Source organism: Brienomyrus brachyistius, chromosome 6 (assembly GCF_023856365.1).
Source record: "Brienomyrus brachyistius isolate T26 chromosome 6, BBRACH_0.4, whole genome shotgun sequence".
In the NCBI taxonomy this organism is placed as follows: domain Eukaryota; kingdom Metazoa; phylum Chordata; class Actinopteri; order Osteoglossiformes; family Mormyridae; genus Brienomyrus; species Brienomyrus brachyistius.
The window spans coordinates 6567939-6587678 of record NC_064538.1 but is presented as its reverse complement, the minus strand read 5'-3'; the positions used below and the strand labels follow the sequence as shown (position 1 = coordinate 6587678).

The window sequence follows — 19740 nt, the reverse complement described above, 5'->3', positions numbered from 1 at the left end:
GACAACCTTACCCCTCCCCCAGCCTGGAGAAGTTCACCCCAGATACCAGAAATCCCTGCGTCCTTCTCTACCTCCAGCTGATTCACCACTCCTGCAATCTCAGTGAGCAAAGTAAACTGAAAATATTCCATAGTCATGATATACTTCGTATACCTAGTTTTCCTAAGATTTATGTGCAACACAGCACATTCCACCGCCACGTAGGAAAAAGAGTCACAACGAACACGTGCGGAGCCACGCCCCGACGAGCACGCCTTCCGTTTAGGATGGTGTGCGCATGCGCCGCTGCGGATGGTCTGCGCACGCGCTGACCCGGAAGTCTGACTGGCGGCTGGCTACCAACCGGTGACGTGTCTCTAAGTGGCTTCCGTTCCGAGGGAAGTGGCGATCTGATGCTGCAGGAACTGGTCTGATTTACCTGCCTGTGACTGGGCTTTCCACGTAGCTGGACGCCATGGGTAGTAAGTGAAACCTTTACTTCTATATGCCACTAACTATTATTCAGGCCTTGAGTTTGAGTTACCGTGTAAAAGTAGCCGTTTGTATGTTCTCACGTTTTTATCCATGAGGCTTTGTGGCTGGTCTGATTGTTTAGCAGTCTGTATTCACACGGTTAAAGTAGTATGGTGAAGGTCTGTAAAAAACATCTTTATAACTTAAAATCAGTCGGACCGATTCTTATTAATCGATCAATATCTCGAAATCGAAACTTGTTGACCACTGACTGCCATTTCATTCAGTCTATTCCCCTTTGCAGAGGGAGTCGTTAGCTGACATATTAACTAGTTATGTTTGTTTTAAAAGGCAGCTTAGCGGTTTTGCATTGTCCCTAGGTTGTTTAGAAGCTATTGTAAAGTCATAAGGTAACAACTGTTGAGGGTATTGTGGAAGTGATGACGTAGCCTTACATCTGTGTGTAAATCTGCTTCTAACACTTTACAGCTGAATTTTGCAGACATTGATGTTAAAATCTCTTTTGCATCGTTTCACGTGCTTTGTAATGTGTCCGCATATAATAAAATTCTTACTCTAATGCCAAATCTATGTGAACAGTACATGCATGATATTAAATATACACACTAACAGTATATTTGTGGAGCTGTTCTGAAAGTCCTGCAGAATCTTGAATTACATACCTGAATATATTTCTTCTTCTTTTTTAGTTAAGTTTTTGGAAGTTATAAAGCCCTTCTGTGCAGTGTTGCCAGAGATACAAAAGCCAGAAAGAAAGGTATGCATTACGTTTAGTAATCTGGGATTCTCTGCTCCACTATAAAGAATGTTCATAGAGGTAATCACAGTAGCTGTAAAATCCTGATTTAAATTTTCAGATTCAATTCAGAGAGAAGGTGCTATGGACTGCCATCACCCTCTTCATTTTCTTGGTGTGTTGCCAGGTAAGGTATGATCTCCCGGCAAATCTGATCATCTTTATATTTTACCCATCAGTTAAGTGGAACTTAATCCTTCCTCATATGCTCACCACAGTCATTCTCTCAGCTAATTTCTCCTGTCTGATAAGCAGATTTAAAGTTGAGAAAACTGTTTAACCTTATGTAAGAGTGCACCAAATGCCTCCAGTTGTGTGTCTTGATATTATGTAGTTTGATCTTATGCATTTTGCAACCCTTTCTGTTTAATTGCAGATACCCCTGTTTGGGATCATGTCATCCGACTCTGCAGATCCATTTTACTGGATGAGAGTTATTCTGGCTTCTAACCGAGGTGTGTGTGTCTTTGTGCATCCTTATTTTTTCTTTGATTTGCAACTTCATTTCTGGTATGTACAGTAAACACTGGCCTATTTTATTCTATTTAAATAGCAGTTTCTCCTTTATTGTGAATGTCATTGCTGCCTGGTGCTGACGTCTCAGGCTCGCTGAGCCCGTTATTTGTGCTCTCCCCCTGTCGCCGTCAGGTACCCTGATGGAGTTGGGCATCTCTCCCATTGTGACTTCTGGCCTCATCATGCAGCTGCTGGCTGGAGCAAAGATCATAGAGGTTGGGGATACCCCCAAAGACAGAGCACTCTTCAACGGCGCCCAGAAATGTAATCATGCTTCTCTAGGCCTCCTGATTCTGCCCTTGTCTCAATGCTTATATTCAACTCCAGTTACCTTTTTTTGGGTGCGTGTGTGCATGCGTGCACACGCATCTAAAGCTGCTTTATTTTCTTCACTTCAGTGTTTGGCATGATCATTACCATCGGCCAGGCCATTGTGTATGTGATGACCGGAATGTATGGAGACCCCTCAGAGATGGGAGCTGGGATCTGCCTTCTCATCATCATTCAGGTGAATTTACTATCTACATATGATTATCCAGATGAGGACAGCTTAGCTAATCTATAATGGTTTTGCCCAATGATCATCCTGGGCTCGTCTTTATTCCTGGGTAATAATAGAATGGAATGTTTCTCCTCAGTTTTACAAATGGGTGAAAACCTTTCCTGTTTTCCTCTGTCTTCTGCCTGTAGCTGTTTGTAGCCGGTTTGATTGTTTTGCTCCTGGATGAGCTGCTGCAGAAAGGCTACGGTCTTGGGTCTGGAATCTCACTTTTTATTGCTACCAACATCTGTGAGACAATAGTCTGGAAGGCCTTCAGCCCGACCACAGTCAACACCGGACGAGGTCGGTATCACCACACATCTGCACATGTGTTTTATGGATTAATTGTTGAGGCAAAGGAAGTAAAATCTTAATTGGAATAGTACATCTAAAAAAATCCAAATTAAGTTGTATGTCAGTGTTATTTGTGCCGTTAAAACTGTAGTAAACGTCGACATCTGCATTCATCGGCTGTCCGAATATCCCGACTCCGTTTGTCAAAAATCCAGTATGTTTCTTTATCTGTCCTTTAGGAACTGAATTTGAGGGGGCTGTCATTGCCCTCTTCCACCTGCTGGCCACACGCACAGACAAAGTGCGAGCGCTGAGGGAGGCCTTCTACCGGCAGAATCTTCCCAACCTCATGAACCTCATTGCCACAATCTTTGTGTTCGCCGTGGTCATATATTTTCAGGTCAGCAGGGGGCACTGTGTTTAAAGGATTTTATGCATGTTCTTTGATCTGTTCGAATCTCTGAGATCTCAACCCCAGTACGTGTGCCTGCTGTATTTAAAAAATCTGTATCTTTGACATAACGGTATGGGTCTTCCTTGCAGGGCTTTAGAGTCGATCTACCAATCAAGTCTGCCCGGTACCGTGGCCAGTACAACACATATCCCATCAAGCTGTTCTACACCTCAAACATTCCCATCATTCTTCAATCCGCACTGGTGTCCAACCTCTACGTCATCTCTCAGATGCTCTCCACCAGATTCAGTGGAAACTTCCTTGTCAATTTGTTGGGAACCTGGTCTGTAAGTATTCAAATTCAAAAAACTTTTTTTCCCCGAGGGACAATTTAATAGGCAATTTAGAGGAGTAGTGCACACACATAACAGTTGTAACATTATGTGTACCTGTTGTAACAGTTGTATCCACTTTAGGTGGTTAAATATGTGCGAGTTTTTGCTACCTATAACTCTGATTCAGCTCTTGTAGAGCATTCATACTTGGTTCTAATTTGGTTGCTACTTCTTCCCCCACTCAGGACATATCTACTGGTGGGCCAGCTCGTGCCTATCCTGTTGGTGGCCTTTGCTACTACTTGTCTCCCCCAGAGTCCTTCGGTTCAGTTCTGGAGGACCCAGTCCACGCTGTGATCTATATTGTCTTCATGTTGGGTTCGTGTGCTTTTTTCTCCAAGACCTGGATTGAGGTGTCTGGATCCTCTGCCAAAGATGTGAGTTAACTGTGTGTGTAATGCCAGTTTCCAAATCCAAACGACAAAACCAGACGCTGACTTAATCTACAATGTCATAGGTTAGCAAGCAGATCGGAGTACTGAGCAGGTGGCAAGGCAGGCAAACCGGTGGATATGGGGCAGACATGCAATAGGCTAAGATTAAGCAGAAATGATAGCTGAAGCGCTAATCCAGCACAAATGTTGACGACGGAAGAGGAAGTAAAAGCAAACTTTATGCCGTGCTAAAGCGGTAAAGAACTATAGGCTGTCAGTAGATTCCAAACAAGTTCCAATATCCCACTCCCCCGTAGACTGAGACGCCATCTTCGGCCACACTGCTCACTTCCTATTATTCCATCAAAATATTCCAAAATTAATGAACAAAAACAAACCACTATTTTAGTAAAATGACAAAACATACAATTACAAAATGCAAGCAGAAATACAGTTCTCCAGGATATTTTATAAACAGATGCACATAGCTGATACACATTCACTGTCTAATGAGATACGTCAGGCAATTTCTAGCCCTAACAGAGCAAATGCGTACTCATTTTATATGCATTTACTCTGCCGTGGTAACAAATTACTGTGCATCTTAACCTTCAAACCGCGAATGAAGTGCAAATTAGCTGTATAAAGTTAACATGTATTGTGATTTCTGTGTATGAAGCTAATTAAGGCGTGTGTGTGTAAAACCAGGTTAGTTGTACAGCCCTCGTACAGCTATGCTGTATTAGACAGGTGCTTGACCCCTGAGGGATCTTCCCCCTCTAGCCTGTTTTCACGCCTAATGTGTCCTGGGCAGGTGGCCAAGCAGCTGAAGGAGCAGCAGATGGTGATGAGGGGTCACAGGGAAACCTCCATGGTGCATGAGCTTAACAGGTACGTCTGCCCTCATTCACCTGCAGAGCCTCCGCAGCGCTTCATCTCCCTCCCTCAACACGCCGTGTGCGGTTTCCCCTCTGTGTGCAGGTACATCCCCACCGCAGCAGCCTTTGGTGGCCTGTGTATCGGCGGCCTCTCTGTCATGGCTGACTTCCTGGGTGCCATTGGCTCAGGCACTGGGATCCTATTGGCTGTGACCATCATCTACCAGTATTTCGAGATCTTCGTCAAAGAGCAGAGTGAAGTGGGCAGCATGGGTGCTCTGCTCTTCTAAACACGCCGTTCTTCATCCACAATGGCATCATCATCATCATCCATAAATGTTATTATGAACTGTGCCTCACAATGTAATTAATGTTAATATTATTGTTGGCCAATTTTAACGTTTTATGTCCCCAAAATCAGAGGGCAAGTTCCTAGTGTGGTTGCCTTTACAGAGGGATTTTTTTAAGCCATTTTTTTTTTAATGGCTGCCCTTACGCTTCTCAAAGGATAGAAAAAATCGTCCAGCACTGTGCTACAATGCTGTCTGTATGGCACGCTGGTAATACGCTGATGCCATAGAAGCTTCTGGAGGTTTCTTTCTGAGAAAGAAATGGTTAAAAGCACCTTTTAGATGCTGTCCTCTGCGGTGCCTGGCTGTGTCATCGCCTCCTTCAGGTTTGGCTTTTAGGCTCTGGGTTTATGCCTGGCGGCTTTTGAGATGCATCTAGTTGCTCATTTAACAATCATTTCGCCGCCCCCCCCCCAATTATATCCAATAATAAGTGGCAACAGTTTGAGCCACAATTCTCCTTCGGCTTTCAGAATGTTAACGATAGAATGCTCCGGCGAGTCTAACTGAGGACAGGTTTATTTCTGGCTCAATGCTAGCTGAGGTATGTGTCTGTTTTGAGCTTCGTCTCAGACCAAATATGTCAGCTTCTGGTTGACGGGAGAGTTTAAGTGGATTTTCACTGACTATTACAGAACACCTAACGGAGTTCACTTTTTACACATTTCCAGTGTGAAATCACGCTTAAATAAACTCTGCATTTATTAAGAACATTTCATGCTGTGATGATACTCCTTAATTCCTCTCCAAATATTTTAAGCAGTGATTTAAGTGAGTGACTCACTCAACTTTACAGTCCTGAAATTAATTGCGGCAAACTGCAGTGAACCTCTACACAGTTGAAGTTGTGCGGAGAGTATTATGTGCAGTGCTAATGACTCGGGGATAAGAGATTATCTCTGTTTGTAATTGGGAGATGATTGTGGAGTCTGACTCTGTCACCTGTGGCTTCATTGTGTGATTGGTAAATCTATGATGTTCAAGTGAGGCAAATGGCACATTACAAACATACATGCTATTGACAAGTCAGCTAGGCATAAGTACAGCTAAGCTGAGCTTCCAGTGAATGCCTAGGTACTAATGTAAGCTGTATTGGAGCAGGAGCTGCACAATAACTTCTATCAAAGCAAGAAAGCAGTAAGACGATTCAATGACCAGAAGTGCAACATTAAGAATATTGGGGTAATATCAAAGTATAGGGTTAGTGGAGGAATTTTTGGAGCATATGGGCTTCATGTAGGTCGACAGAGAATCTGATGACAAGATGAAGTTCAGCAGCTCATTCCATCATCGGGGAACCACGCATGAAACCACGGTGTGGTGGAGGAATCTTCAAGCGGCCTTTTAATTAACCAGTCATGTATTTTAAGTAAATGTGTTTTTGGATTCATTTTTATGCAAAGGTAGTGTTCCCTGGGAGTCCTCTGTTAGCTGGCTTGGGTGGTGATTCTCAATGGGGAGTCGGGGAGGGTAATGCAATCCAACGAGCTGTCGACCATAATCTCATAACTGTTCCTGTACAGCCAGAGACTATATGGCTGTACTGAACCAGAATACCTGGCGTCTGAGTTAGTGAGGTTTATTCAGATCTGTCCGGTGACTGGGCGCGTTGTCCTGGAAGTGGCATATAGACTTAATGTTTTACCTTCTCTGATGATTCATTTTGCTGGAAGGCATAATTTTGAGAATATCAATATTACCGTCAGTATGACACACATCTTCTGCTTAAAACAAGTGTATCTCCTGCAGCAAAACAGCGAAGTTCTTTGTGAAATCAAAGTGCCACATTCCCACAGAACGATTCCAATCCCCTGCTGACTCTGCCACATGGTCTCTGTTAGTTTGGCTGCACAGACAGGTCTGAAAATCATCTGACTGCATTTCTATTAAGAAAATGTTTGGCTATTCAGCATTAGATAAGCAGTGGTAAGGATTTTTCTTGTCTGATTGAACAGATTCTGAAAGGAAATTAACTAAATACATTTTCATAAATTAAATCTATATTTAGAAATTTTGGACCAAACATTATTAACATTCATTTATTCATTTATGTGCAATAATCTTTGAAGCTTATCCAGCTTCCATTTATCCAGTTTTTTTTTGGGGGGGAGAGCAGCAGTATTACTCACTGTACTGCCATGCTGTCCTTATAATGTGTCCTATTTGTGTATCTGAAAGTACAGCAGCTCATTACTAGGTAACAAAAAAGTGTCCCAAGAGTTTACAGCTGGCTTTTTAGATGCAAATGAGTTAGCAAGTGATTGTTAAAATATCCACAGATCTGGACAGGAGACTACATACTGGCATGCCAGCTGTAAAGGGCACTGTCTGCATCAGTCTGCAAAAACCAAAAGTCAGGCAGTGCTGTTGAGAATAATGTTACCACTAGATTAACATAAAGAAGAGACTGGATTACATGCATTGTCTGAATGTGCATTAGAGATGAAAGACTCATTAGAGTATTCACACTCTCAGGTAATCAACAATGATCAAATCACCCTAACCTTTGCTAAATGTGAACATGTAACAGGACAGCATAACCCACTTCAAGAACAAATGCACACAGCTGCCGAGTGAATGTACCCAAAAGTCCCAAGGAATGCATACAATTTTACTCTCTGTAATTTTCTTACAGTTACAAACTGTGGCCATTGTAAGTTTTGCATATATGATGTAGAAAGTCCACGAAACATTAGAATATTCTGTGCTCTGAGAGTGTTTCCAACCAGACAATTTTGCAGGACTGCCGGATTAATGATGGCCATGCACTCAAACCTCAGGCTTCACTCTCACCTCTATATGTGTCTGTTTGTCTCAAAGGAGAGCAACAAAACTAAAGAATTCCTACTGTATGTGCCTGAACTAGTACCTACAATGGCAAGAACAGCATTATTTCATTTTCTGTCATCCTGATCAATAAATGGTGGTTTCAGCTCATTCATCAGGGGGGTAAAGGAACAGGAGATTAACTATAATACTCTATTACAGTGTTACTCAACCCGGTCCTCGGGGACCCTCAGCCTGTTTTTCCTCCCTCCCTGCCAGATAGTCCACATTTTTCCTCCCTACCAGGAACTGGGAGGGAGCAAAAACATGGACTGTCTAGGGGTCCACAAGTACCAGGTTCAGAAACACTGTTGTATTATTTTACGATACAATCAATTTAACTAAGTCTGATTACTGGTGACATGCTTTGAACAATAGATAATGTTCAGCATGCAAGAAAGTAACTTAAAAATGTGACGCATCCCTTCAAATGCACTTTGCTGCTCCGCTTATTTATATATCGCCAGTTTGTTTTATCTCCTTAGTCCTTTTCTTTGTTCGAAGTGGCCTGAAACTTACATCTGACTTTCCCCGCTGTAAGGTAAATATAAATATATACAATTGGAATATGAAGATACTGCCCAGGAACCATCTTGTGAGTTTTATTCTGTGTAGTGCATGAAGTTCTCCGGGCCAGGGACGGATTATGGGTTGTGTGGGCCCCTGGGCAAAACGTTCGTGAGGGCCCCACCCACCACCAGCACCACCACCACAACCACCACAATTCAAGGGCCCTTGGCAGCCAAACGCCCTCCCTATAGGGTCAGGGGCCCTTGTAGGCAGAGGATCAAAGAATGTAGGCCCTCTAAAATAGACAAACGAAAATACATTGTTGATAAGCGTTGCAAATTGTTTTGGGCTAGGGGCCCCACGGGCCCCCTGCACCCCAAGGGCCCCTGGACAGCGGCCCCGCTGGCCCGGTCCGTAATCCGTCCCTGCTCCGGTCATGTACTAAGAACTACTCCTCACTGCCATGAGATATCTGTTGAAAAACTGACACCAGCCTCACTATTTGTATGTTACCTGTAGACTGAAGACGGTCAGTTAAGTATTTGTTTGTACATGGTTAAGAGGCAGTCCAAAGGTTCAGTCAGTGTCCGCTCATCTGTCTCCCATCAGCAAAAACCTTTGTGATCTACTTTTGACAATGTTTGCTAGTTTAACCGGGTAAAACATCAAGTCTTATGAGATCAGTGATTGCTGGCACTGAATTTCTGCGTGATTGGTGGAACAAATAGGGGGTATGCGGTAGACCAGCCAATGAAAAAGGGAGGAGGAGCTGGCGGTTGTCATTGCTTCTACACCTGGGCCATTGCAGTGTCCTATACTTGTCCTATATCTGGTCAGTAACTTAATGCAGAGGTCAGTGGACTCCACCTGTACATGGGCTTTGCAACTATTCATACTTATTTTCACTGAAGATTCTCACACTTAGTGAGTACTTCTGTTTCTGCGCAAGATGTGCACGTTGAAGGAGCTTTTCGAGGGGTTACCCCTGGACCCCCTGCCTCCTAACACAGGGCGAAACCCCAAAATTCCCCACGCTCCAGTCCGCACTCCAAACTTATCTGCCCAGGAGGAGAAGGTAAGTGCAACTTCATCAGCAGATCTTTGCGAGACAGCAAAAGCACACCAGTCTGCATAATTTTTAAATATGGCATTTATGTCAGATAAAAACAAGTGCTTCCTTATAGTTTATTATTGATTCATTAAGTTTCCTTGTTGGGAAAAAATGTTTTGTTGCTAATTATGTGGCATTCAACCATTTAGATGTTTATTTTACATGATCTGGAGCTATATAAAAGATATTCAAATAATAATAATCAGCAACTATATTCGTTATATTCATTTCATAATAATTTAAAAACTCATGCCACTGAAAATGGTACATTATCTTGCATTATTTATTATTACATTTTTTTTAACATGTATTGTTGAATACATTTACAATAAGTATTAATACTTATTGTTGGGGTATTAATACTTATTGTAAATGTATTTTTTAATTATATTTTATAGCTGTGAAATGTAAATGTAATTGAACAACCTCTTTGTAATTTGCAAATATTAATTCACAATAGGGACATGGTTTCCTACCCATCATGTACTGGTGGGAACAGTATGCTTTAAAAAACTGAGAAAACAATAACATGGCAGCTTTGACAGTATGAAACATAGTTATCTGCAGGCAAACATGTGGGGAGCTGGGGGCTTGTGAGCACTGCACACAGCTAGTGAGTATGCTGGCGGGCACTCAGAGCTGCACAGCGAATCACTTTCCCTTTCACAGAGTCCCTTTCCTCTCTGCAGCCTGCTCGCAGAGTCCCTTTCCTCCCTGCAGCCTGCTCACAGAGTCCCTTTCCTCCCTGCAGCCTGCTCACAGAGTCCCTTTCCTCTCTGCAGCCTGCTCACAGAGTCCCTTTCCTGCTCACAGAGTCCCGTTCCTGCTCACAGAGTCCCTTTCCTCCCTGCAGCCTGCTCACAGAGTCCCTTTCCTCCCTGCAGCCTGCTCACAGAGTCCCTTTCCTCTCTGCAGCCTGCTCACAGAGTCCCGTTCCTGCTCACAGAGTCCCTTTCCTCCCTGCAGCCTCCTCACAGAGTCCCATTCCTGCTCACAGAGTCCCTTTCCTCTCTGCTGCCTGCTCAGAGTCCCGTTCCTGCTGACAGAGTCCTTTTCCTCTCTGCAGCCTGCTCACAGAGTCCCGTTCCTGCTCACAGAGTCCCGTTCCTGCTCACAGAGTCCCTTTCCTCTCTGCTGCCTGCTCAGAGTCCCGTTCCTGCTCGCAGAGTCCCTTTCCTCTCTGCTGCCCGCTCAGAGTCCCATTCCTGCTCACAGAGTCCCTTTCCTCTCTGCTCCCCTTCAGCTGGCCCTCAGAAATGCCCTGCGGTACTTCCCCCCTCATCTCCACACCACCCTCGCTCCAGAATTTGCTGAGGAGCTGCGGCAGTATGGGCATATCTACATGTACCGCTTCTGCCCCCCCATCAGAATGAGGTGGGACCCATTTAATCTGCCTTTCTGCCCCATCACCATTTGAGAGTGGGGTGGGGGCTGGATTTTCAACTCTCCATCCAAATCAACTGTCAGAATATAATATGTTTCCATGCTTCCCCTAAAGTTGGTGTCCTAGGGGGTGGGGTTGAGGGAAATGGTAACAATTGAAAGTTTTCACTGGGGAGGTTCAGGGCTGGTGACGGTAGAAGTTGTTAACCTGGGCGGGCAGGTTAAATGATCTTTTCACATCCACTTTGCAGCAGTGTGGAACTCTGTCATTTGTCTACGGAACAAATTCAAATACTGATGTATATACAACATACACATACAGACAAGTCCAGTGTCTGATAAGTGCTGTGCAGGCTAATCACTGGCTCCCTGCGACATGCTGGCAGCCACTGCCCTTCAGGGATCCCTCTTAATTTTAATTCGACCACTCTAAAGGAGGATTATGGGGACTTAAGATTTTGCACGTTTAGACCTTTTAACACAGCATCAGCACACATCTCTCATTTAAAACCAATATACACAGCACATATTTCCTTTTTGTATTTCATTAATGGTACAGGTATGTTTTATTAGACCTGAAAATTATATTACTCTGAGCTATTAATAAATCATAGGCTTTATAATACATCATCCTCACTTTTCTTCATATTACCTCCTCTTCATTCATCCTGACACTGTAAAATGCCCACAACATTGCTTGCAGCTACAGACCTGCACAACCTAGTTATTTTTTTTACAGATTTGACCTGTACATTTTTTATATATACAAGAATTTAAAGATAGCCCGGAGTCTCTGTACGTATGCCTGTAAGTGTCCTTGTGTGTTTACTGAGTGCTCATGGGTAATGAATCACGCTGTACCTTTAAGGGCATATCCCATTGATCAGTACCCCTGTCGCACCCGGCAGTCTGCTTCCATCATCCACATGATCATGAACAATCTGGACCCCGCTGTTGCACAGGTAACCCTCCCAGGCCTCCCTCTGCGCAGCCATGTCAATGCCGCACATCATTGTCTTTATGATACAATGATGCACCTTTTGTGTATTGCACCAATTCACTGAAGTATTCATTTTATTGTTCTGCAAAAGCATTGTTTTATACACTAGTACAATGTCAAGTTCTCAAAATCTTCCATCGGAGATATATAAATAATGTTTTGCTGTGTATTTAACAAGCATATGACCTGTTTTCCTTGCTGTGACTAAATGTCCCTATTTCTGCTTTGCCCCCCTCCTCTCTGTCCCAGTTTCCTCAGGAGCTCGTTACCTATGGGGGAAATGGGCAAGTGTTCAGTAACTGGGCTCAGGTAAGACAGGACCTGGGACTGCAAGCCCGACCTGCATTCCCAGCCTGGACCCGTCGACACATGGTGGTGTTTTGCCTTGGCAGTTCTGGTTGGTGCTGCACTACCTGAGCGAGATGTCAGAGGAACAAACTCTAGTGCTGTACAGCGGACACCCCCTGGGCCTCTTCCCCAGTGCCCCCACCGCCCCCCGGGCCGTCATCACTAACGGCATGGTGACAGCTCACCTCTTCCTCCCTTATGTCTCTTTGTCATCTTCATCGGTTTCATTTGGTCTGGACCAAGCTACTTCACCTTTCAGTTTGTCTCTTCTTGTCTTAATTATCTTAGGTCATCCCCAATTACTCTTCCAGGGAAGAATATGAAAAGATGTTTGCATTGGGGGTTACGATGTGAGTACTTCAGGCCCTATTCTAATGTGATTTACATTCAATTGTTTTTCATCCTTTCATTTGAAATCCAAATTAATGCAAAGTGAAAGTAAATTTACAGTCTGTCAGGATTGGTACCCATCTGATCCTGTCCCATGTGTCTTGTCTTTATTTGGCCAGCAGGTGTCACTGGCCATCCGGTTTCCGCCTCTGTCTTGTTGCCCCACTCCCCAGGGATTACTAATTGTTATTTAATGTTTGTTGTTTTGTGTTCTTGGTTTAACATGTTTAATGTATTTATGTTACAGTTCCTTATGTTTGTTCCCTGGTTGTATTATGTTCAGTTGTCCTTGTTTCCCTTGGTATTTTCACCTGTGGTATCTGTTAATCGACCTCATCTGCTCCTTGTTACCCTTAGTTCCTTATAACCCACACCTGCCCCTTGTTAGTCTCTATTTTCTATGTATTTACATGCCTGTCTTTGTTCATTTCCTCAGTCAGTCATTATAATTGTTACAGCGTGTTTGTCCCCCAGCCCTCTACTCCCAGTTTTGCTCCGGTTCCCTTATTACTGTTCATTTTCTTTGTGATTAATTTAGTTACATTCTTGTATTACCTATTCTGACTTTGACCCCTTGTAGTCCCTTTATTTACTGGTTTCCCCATCGTGTTCTTTTTAGAGTTTGATAAAGTCTTTTGTTTGTGGTGAGCCTCATATATCTTTCATTTGTCATGCCCTGCTGTCCAGTCATGAAACAGCGGCAACAGTACTGTCAATTTGATGTAATTAATACTATAAATAGATGAATCTTTTGGTTGTGTATCGCTTCACATAGAAGGACAGCCCTATATTGCCTTTGTGTTTTCTTGCCCTGCTCAGGTATGGGCAGATGACAGCAGGAAGCTACTGCTACATTGGCCCTCAGGGAATAGTGCACGGTACTATGGTGAGTGTCCTATCCGCACTCTCTCACAATCTCTCACAACCCCTGTTCCTCCGCTGTATTGTCTATCAGTGCTGTCTGCACTATCGGCCTCTCACTCAATCAAAGTCAGCTTTATCCTGTAGACCAATGTTTCCCAATCCATTCCTTGGGGACCCATAGACAGTCCACGTTTTGGATCCCATGTTTGTGTTGTTGTTTCCCTCCAAAACACTTTTTGAAGGACTCTATACCAGTGTCCCACAGCCCATCCTCATGGACCCACAGACACTCCACCCAGAGCTGGGAGGGAGCAAAAATGTGGACCATCTGACAGAGAGCTCGGAGGGAGCGAAAACGTGGACCGGCTGTGGGTCTCGGATTGGGAAACACTGCTGTAGACATCTTACATATCAAGAAAGTATCATTGGGGTACATTGTCATTGTAAAATTGCTTCCGCTAACTTCTGTTTATTGTATGAATAGTTAATTCTTTAAAGAGAGAACAAACGCTCACAAAATACAGAGAGTTACGTTTCCCACTTTGCTCATAATGGCTGATCGCAGTCCCAGCACCCCCCTGTGCGTCTCCCTCCCTGTAGCTCACAGTGCTGAATGCCGGCCGGCGGTACCTCGGCTCTGGGGACCTGAGAGGCAGAGTGTTTGTGACATCGGGCCTGGGAGGCATGAGTGGGGCGCAGGCCAAAGCAGCGGTCATTGCTGGCTGTGTGGGGGTCATCGCTGAGGTCAGAGTTCAGCCACTGTGAACACGTTCCTTTCATGATACCTTCGTTGTGGCATTTGTCTGAGCTTTCCACAGGTCGTCCTGCTGCCCTCTACTATGTGCTAAGCAGGTTGTGTATCCTGTGGTTAAACTGTGATCTGATCTCTACTCAGGTGGATGAAGCCCCCTTAAGAAAGAGATATGAGCAGGGCTGGCTGATGGAGGTCACCAGAAACTCGGACCACTGCATCAGTCGCATCAGGTCACAGCTGCTACCATTTGCTCGTTGACCCCAGGTCACAAAAGCCAGATAAGTAGCTTACACTGTCACCCTTATTGTTTTGCAGGGAGGCCAAGAGGTCCAAGATTCCTCTCAGTTTGGGTTACCATGGCAACGTGGTTGATTTGTGGTAAGGCTGTTGAGCTACTCAACTCCTGCTTCTAAGTCAGAGGAACTGACCCAATTTACCGAGTAGACTCAATTTTTACCATGACAGCTCAGTCGCAACCCCATATCAAGTATAGGTCTAAATTAACGCTATGATCAAGCATGCAGTGCACTCTCTAATTTACGCCAACCAATGCCTATAGCACAAATCTTATTGGACGTGCCAGTGAAATTTAAATCAAGTACCTGTGGTTTGGCTTCTTGGATTGGTTGAGTGTTCACTCGTTTTGTGCTAAGCATTTGCAAACCCAAGACTCGTTCATATACTGTAGGTTAATTCTAGGATTGGGGCTGGGAAATCTGATCATGGATCAGCATAGAAGCTTGCTGTTTTTAAAATGCTTACATCTCCAACTCTGCCTCGCGACTCTTTCACAACTTGCCGTAACCCAAATTTGGGTTGAGATACATGGGCTGAGAATCGCTGGTATAAGATCAATGTGAGAATCAAAGCTTCATTAGACCTTATTACTTTTTCTGTTGGTTAGAGGTACGGGTTTCGTGCTCCTCGGTTTCCAAACAGTAGCTCTGCCATCAATTCCTGCCTAGCGAAGCTTCTGACATTCTCTTAAAACTCGCATATCAAAATGCCGAATGTCAGACCTCATGACTGACACATGCTGATAATTTGCATTCAGCCTTGGAAGCTGCATTTGCAATTGTGATTCGGTTTGTGTTGAAAGCCTGAGGTTCTTCTCGTGTGATGTTGCCACTATTTTGTCCAGCCCTGTACTTCACCCATAGTAAAATAAAAGGATATTCTAAGTAGAATATGTGGGGCGATGAATTCACACCATGCTCTCTGTACGTCAGGGAGAGGCTAGTCAAAGAATATGAAAATACTGGGGAACTGCTGGTAGATCTGGGATCAGACCAGACCTCCCTCCACAACCCCTTCAGTGGAGGCTACTATCCAGTACAGCTCAGTCTGCACCAAGCTCATCAGCTTATGTCCACAGAACCAGCACAGTTTCAGATCCTGGTTCAGAAGAGGTGAGTTCTTATCCAGATCAGTTGTAAGTGTGGACTGGTAGATCAGCACAGCATATAAACAACAGCTGTCTCTATAAGGGCTCTGATCTTAGGTCTTCTTGGTCCACAGTCTCTGTAGGCAGGTGAAAGCCATCAACACGCTGTCAGAGGCTGGCATGTTCTTCTGGGACTATGGTAATGCCTTCCTCTTGGAGGCTAAAAGAGCAGGTGAGTAGGGTTTAAGGACTAAAGGTGGCTGCTCCAGATACCTAAATCTACTTGCTGTAGGATCATTCAGCTTAAACTGATTTTCTCCAGTATGATATCAATTTCTAAATATGTAAATTTTAACTATAAATAAGTATGATGTAACTCCTTAATAGAAAATCCACAGCGCTGATCCCTTTATAGGCAAATCCTCCATAAAGCCCTCGAAAAATCTATAAATGTACTAATTATTTGATTGGTTGAATCCTCCTTTAAACCTCTTCTTTATTTTTATGAGATGTCCTTAACTTTAGGCCTACGATTATCATATTTGGCTCTAGCTGCTCAATCATAGTCAAAAAACAGATGAAGGAAATAAGTCACATGTTGAGAGTCCTGTGTTTGCTCCGGCCCTTGCAGGAGCTGATGTGAGTAGGAGTGGGGGTGGGAAAACAGAGTTCAGATACCCCTCCTACGTGCAGCACATCATGGGGTAAGTGTGGCAGGCTGCGGCGACCAGTTATCAACAAGTACAGTGTTGTACTACGCTGTTTGTAATATATGTGCAGAGATATTTTCTCGCTGGGGTTTGGCCCCTTCCGTTGGGTGTGCACTTCAGGGGACCCTCATGACCTGGCGGAGACGGATGAAATCGCCGCTGCCGTGCTAGAGAAGCTCAGCCCTTCAGGTGTGTTTGGGATACAGCCATATGGGTCTGTAGCTCACTAAATAGTCAGTCAGTCAGTCAGACAGACAGAGATTTATGTCCACTTACACATCATCACACATCACATATATGCTGCGTCCACTTTCCTCTCATGTGCCAAAGACATAATTACCTTAATCGGTGTTTATAAGTTGCACATGGTGTGTGGCTGTTTGTCCTGCGATTGAATGCTACCTTGACATAATGCCATATGTTGCCGGGAATAAGCTCCATTTCTCCCCCTCGCCGTGACCCAGTACTGGATAAGCAGTTGGAAGATAGATGGATGCATTTTCATGCTAACTATCTCCCACTTCTATATGGGAAATAGTTCTATATAGACAGGTGCTTCCCAATCTGGTCCTTGGTCTATCCGCATTTTTGCTCCCTCCCAGCTCCTGGGAGGAAGCGAAAAAGTGGACTGTAGCTGGGTCTGTGAGAAACAGATTGGGAAACGCTAGTATTGAGTCCTTTAAACAATGTTTCAGAAGGAAGTCAGTGCAGATGTGCCCTTATTTGTATTTTTTGGTACACAAGTGCAAAAGCCTTGAATTTAGTCAAATCTTCTGAAACGTTCTGCATGCTACATATTTAAAGTGCAATGTTTCAAAAGAGCATTTCTGTGTGCTTCAGTTTCAGAGCGTGTAAGGCAGCAGTACAAAGACAACATCCTCTGGATCCGGCAGGCGGGGAAACATAACATGGTAAACCTGGGAAAAACTTGAATAATTTGTCCGGGAACTAAACTGCCATCTGCTGTGTTTCTATAAAATCACAGCACACACATAGACAGCGTTGTGTACAGCTGTGTATGCTGAAACATATCATATAACATGCCTGACATTGATTACTGGTGTGATACTGGGATATTTCACATCTGGTTAACTGCCCCCTGTGTAGGTAGTGGGATCCCAAGCAAGAATCCTGTATTCCGACCAAAAGGGGCGCGTGTCCATCGCCTTAGCCATCAACAGTGCCATCGCAAAAGGAAAAGTCTCGGTAAAGAGCAGAGGGGTTTGCTTTGTGCTGTTGGCATTTCTGAAGTTACCCGCCAGTGAGACTATCGATTCTTTGCGCCAGGCTCCTGTGGTCATCAGCCGGGATCACCATGATGTCAGTGGTACAGACAGTCCCTTCAGGGAGACTTCCAACATCTATGATGGATCAGCCTTCTGTGCTGGTATGCTGCCCGTTAGCGAGCACATCCCAGTCACCTACAGACACACCACAAACAGGAGTTATTCTCTGGTTACAGTACACAAATATGGCACGTGAACAATGTAGCAGGTCACCATGAGTGTCTCTCTCTGTTGCCCACAGACATGGCAGTGCAGAACATCGTGGGCGATTCTTTCCGTGGGGCCACCTGGGTAGCTCTGCATAACGGAGGAGGCGTGGGCTGGTAAGGATGGCTGCACCCCATTAATGGCTCCTCACTGTCAATGCGCACGCTTTCAAAAGACTATAAATATTGCCAAGAATCTGTAATGTGACAATATATTCATGAACCACCAGAAAGTCACTGGCAGAATTCCACTGGTGCTCTGACAAACTGGCAAGGCACAGATTAAAATACAACCGGGTGACATGTTAAAATAGATCATAGCTGCCCATTTGTAAATGTATATTTGGCATGTTTTTGCTTTGTTCAGGGGCGAGGTGATTAACGGGGGCTTCGGGTTGGTCCTAGATGGGTCAGATGAAGCTGGCCAACGTGCTCGGATGATGCTCAACTGGGACGTCTCCAACGGGGTAACAGAACAGCCGGAGTTTTGGTAAATCTCATTAACTGATGTCTGTTAAGTTTAGCACACAATTTTCTCTGGCCTCCTAGGTAGCGAGACGCTGCTGGTCCGGGAACAGTAATGCTTACGACACCATTCAGCGCACCATGGAGGAGCACAGCCAGCTGCAGGTCACCCTGCCTTTCCCTGTGGAAGACGAGCAGTTGCTGGAGCAAGCTTTTCAGGGATGAAATATACCAAGATGGAGGAATACAGAGCTGGCTCAGTGCCAACACATCACACACACCACCTTGATTATATAATCGATATTTCTTCCTAAATTATTATTATTTTAAACTTTTGGGAAAATAACATTTACATTTAAAAAATTCCCTGATTGCAGCTAAATCCTTACATGTGCTATAATATACATCCATTTACCTGGGATAATCATGAAAGTCATCACTGGGTAGAAGGAAGAACTTCCAGCAAGGCATCATAATGGTCAGGAGTGGGAATGATGGTGCAGTGGAGGTGCATTGTGTGCTGATTAACAAGATACACGAAGTGCACAGGTTATTTAGGGTCTCGGATTTTGGTTAGTGTCTGAAAATTTCCTCAAATTCTGCTAAAATGCCGTGTGTGAAATTAAAGATGTGGTTTTGCCGTGTGTGAAATTAAAGGGGTGGTTTTGCCGTGTGTGAAATTAAAGGGGTGGTTTTGCCGTGTGTGAAATTAAAGGGGTGGTTTTGCCGTGTGTGAAATTAAATGGTTGTTTTGATGTTATAAATTGATGTTTAGTGATGTTTTATGCATACACACGCAGTTTTCATTTCAACTGGTAGAATATATTCATCATTATCAATGGCAAATTAGTAATTAGTGTTCTTCAGCCCAAACTGTAACTGTATAACACGAAGTTGCAATATGTCATCAAATTGTAGGCTTTCATTTAAATACAAAAATAAATAATTAGCCAGTCAGCCAGTGCGTTGTGGTTTTAAATTACCTTTCGTTAGTGTATATTACTAAGAAGCTGATACAGAAACTTCTGTAACTAAGGCCAATATAAAAGCCATCAAACTGAACATAGTATGAAAGTTTAAACTGAAAATTAGATTTATAAAACTTGCGTATTTTTATGTACAATTAAACAACATTGGCGTTATACTAAATGCATTCAAATATATTTTGAAAACTTTTTGAAAAGCCTGAAAAGAGGTTGCTATAGACACCTTGGTCAACACAGACATGTGACCTCCACGCAGTACTTGGAAAATTACTGTAGATTGTCGATGTAAGGTTTGTTTCTTTGCTGCATAACGTCGAATATAAAATGTCCTTATTACCTATCTCTTAGTCTCTAAAGCATCCTAAAAATCAATTGATACGAAATCTAGACTAAAATCGCTGTTGTTTATATGCTGTTCTAAAAAAAATCATGGACAAGACATATGGGAACAACGAAAACGCATTAAAAAGACAGATCTACTTCAGACATTCCACCCTAACAATTC

At 43.7% G+C, this 19740-nt stretch overlaps 2 protein-coding genes across 2 annotated transcripts; both read left to right on the top strand.

Annotated features, from left to right (window-relative positions):
- The first annotated feature begins 310 nt into the window (after window positions 1–310).
- sec61a1 (SEC61 translocon subunit alpha 1) lies at window positions 311–5725 on the top strand. Its single transcript, XM_049017401.1, has 12 exons — window positions 311–461; window positions 1164–1231; window positions 1332–1397; window positions 1647–1725; window positions 1919–2050; window positions 2185–2294; window positions 2477–2630; window positions 2861–3021; window positions 3165–3362; window positions 3596–3787; window positions 4599–4675; window positions 4766–5725. Exons 1-12 carry the CDS (start codon window positions 455–457, stop codon window positions 4950–4952), a joined length of 1431 nt encoding a protein of 476 aa, XP_048873358.1. The 5' UTR covers window positions 311–454; the 3' UTR covers window positions 4953–5725.
- A 3399-nt stretch (window positions 5726–9124) lies between these two features.
- Window positions 9125–19206, top strand: uroc1 (urocanate hydratase 1). Its single transcript, XM_049017909.1, has 20 exons — window positions 9125–9423; window positions 10703–10833; window positions 11711–11804; window positions 12092–12151; window positions 12235–12363; window positions 12479–12540; window positions 13400–13466; window positions 14045–14188; window positions 14340–14428; window positions 14514–14576; window positions 15428–15607; window positions 15717–15814; window positions 16214–16286; window positions 16363–16481; window positions 17133–17203; window positions 17400–17498; window positions 17580–17679; window positions 17820–17901; window positions 18152–18251; window positions 18334–19206. The coding sequence occupies exons 1-20, from the start codon at window positions 9298–9300 to the stop codon at window positions 18472–18474; spliced, it is 2028 nt and encodes a 675-aa protein (XP_048873866.1). The 5' UTR covers window positions 9125–9297; the 3' UTR covers window positions 18475–19206.
- Window positions 19207–19740: the final 534 nt, after the last annotated feature.

What these genes read in the sequence shown, in the direction of transcription:
- sec61a1 (XM_049017401.1), top strand. An exon ending in CTTCAACGGCGCCCAGAAAT is followed by an intron (nt 2,051 to 2,184) that starts GTAATCATGCTT and finishes TCTTCACTTCAG; the next exon opens with TGTTTGGCATGATCATTACC. An exon ending in ATGGTGCATGAGCTTAACAG is followed by an intron (nt 4,676 to 4,765) that starts GTACGTCTGCCC and finishes CTCTGTGTGCAG; the next exon opens with GTACATCCCCACCGCAGCAG.
- uroc1 (XM_049017909.1), top strand. Translation starts at nt 9,298, where the DNA reads ATGTGCACGTTGAAGGAGCTTTTCGAGGGGTTACCCCTGGACCCCCTG. An exon ending in CAGATCCTGGTTCAGAAGAG is followed by an intron (nt 15,608 to 15,716) that starts GTGAGTTCTTAT and finishes CTTGGTCCACAG; the next exon opens with TCTCTGTAGGCAGGTGAAAG. An exon ending in AGAGAAGCTCAGCCCTTCAG is followed by an intron (nt 16,482 to 17,132) that starts GTGTGTTTGGGA and finishes TGTGTGCTTCAG; the next exon opens with TTTCAGAGCGTGTAAGGCAG.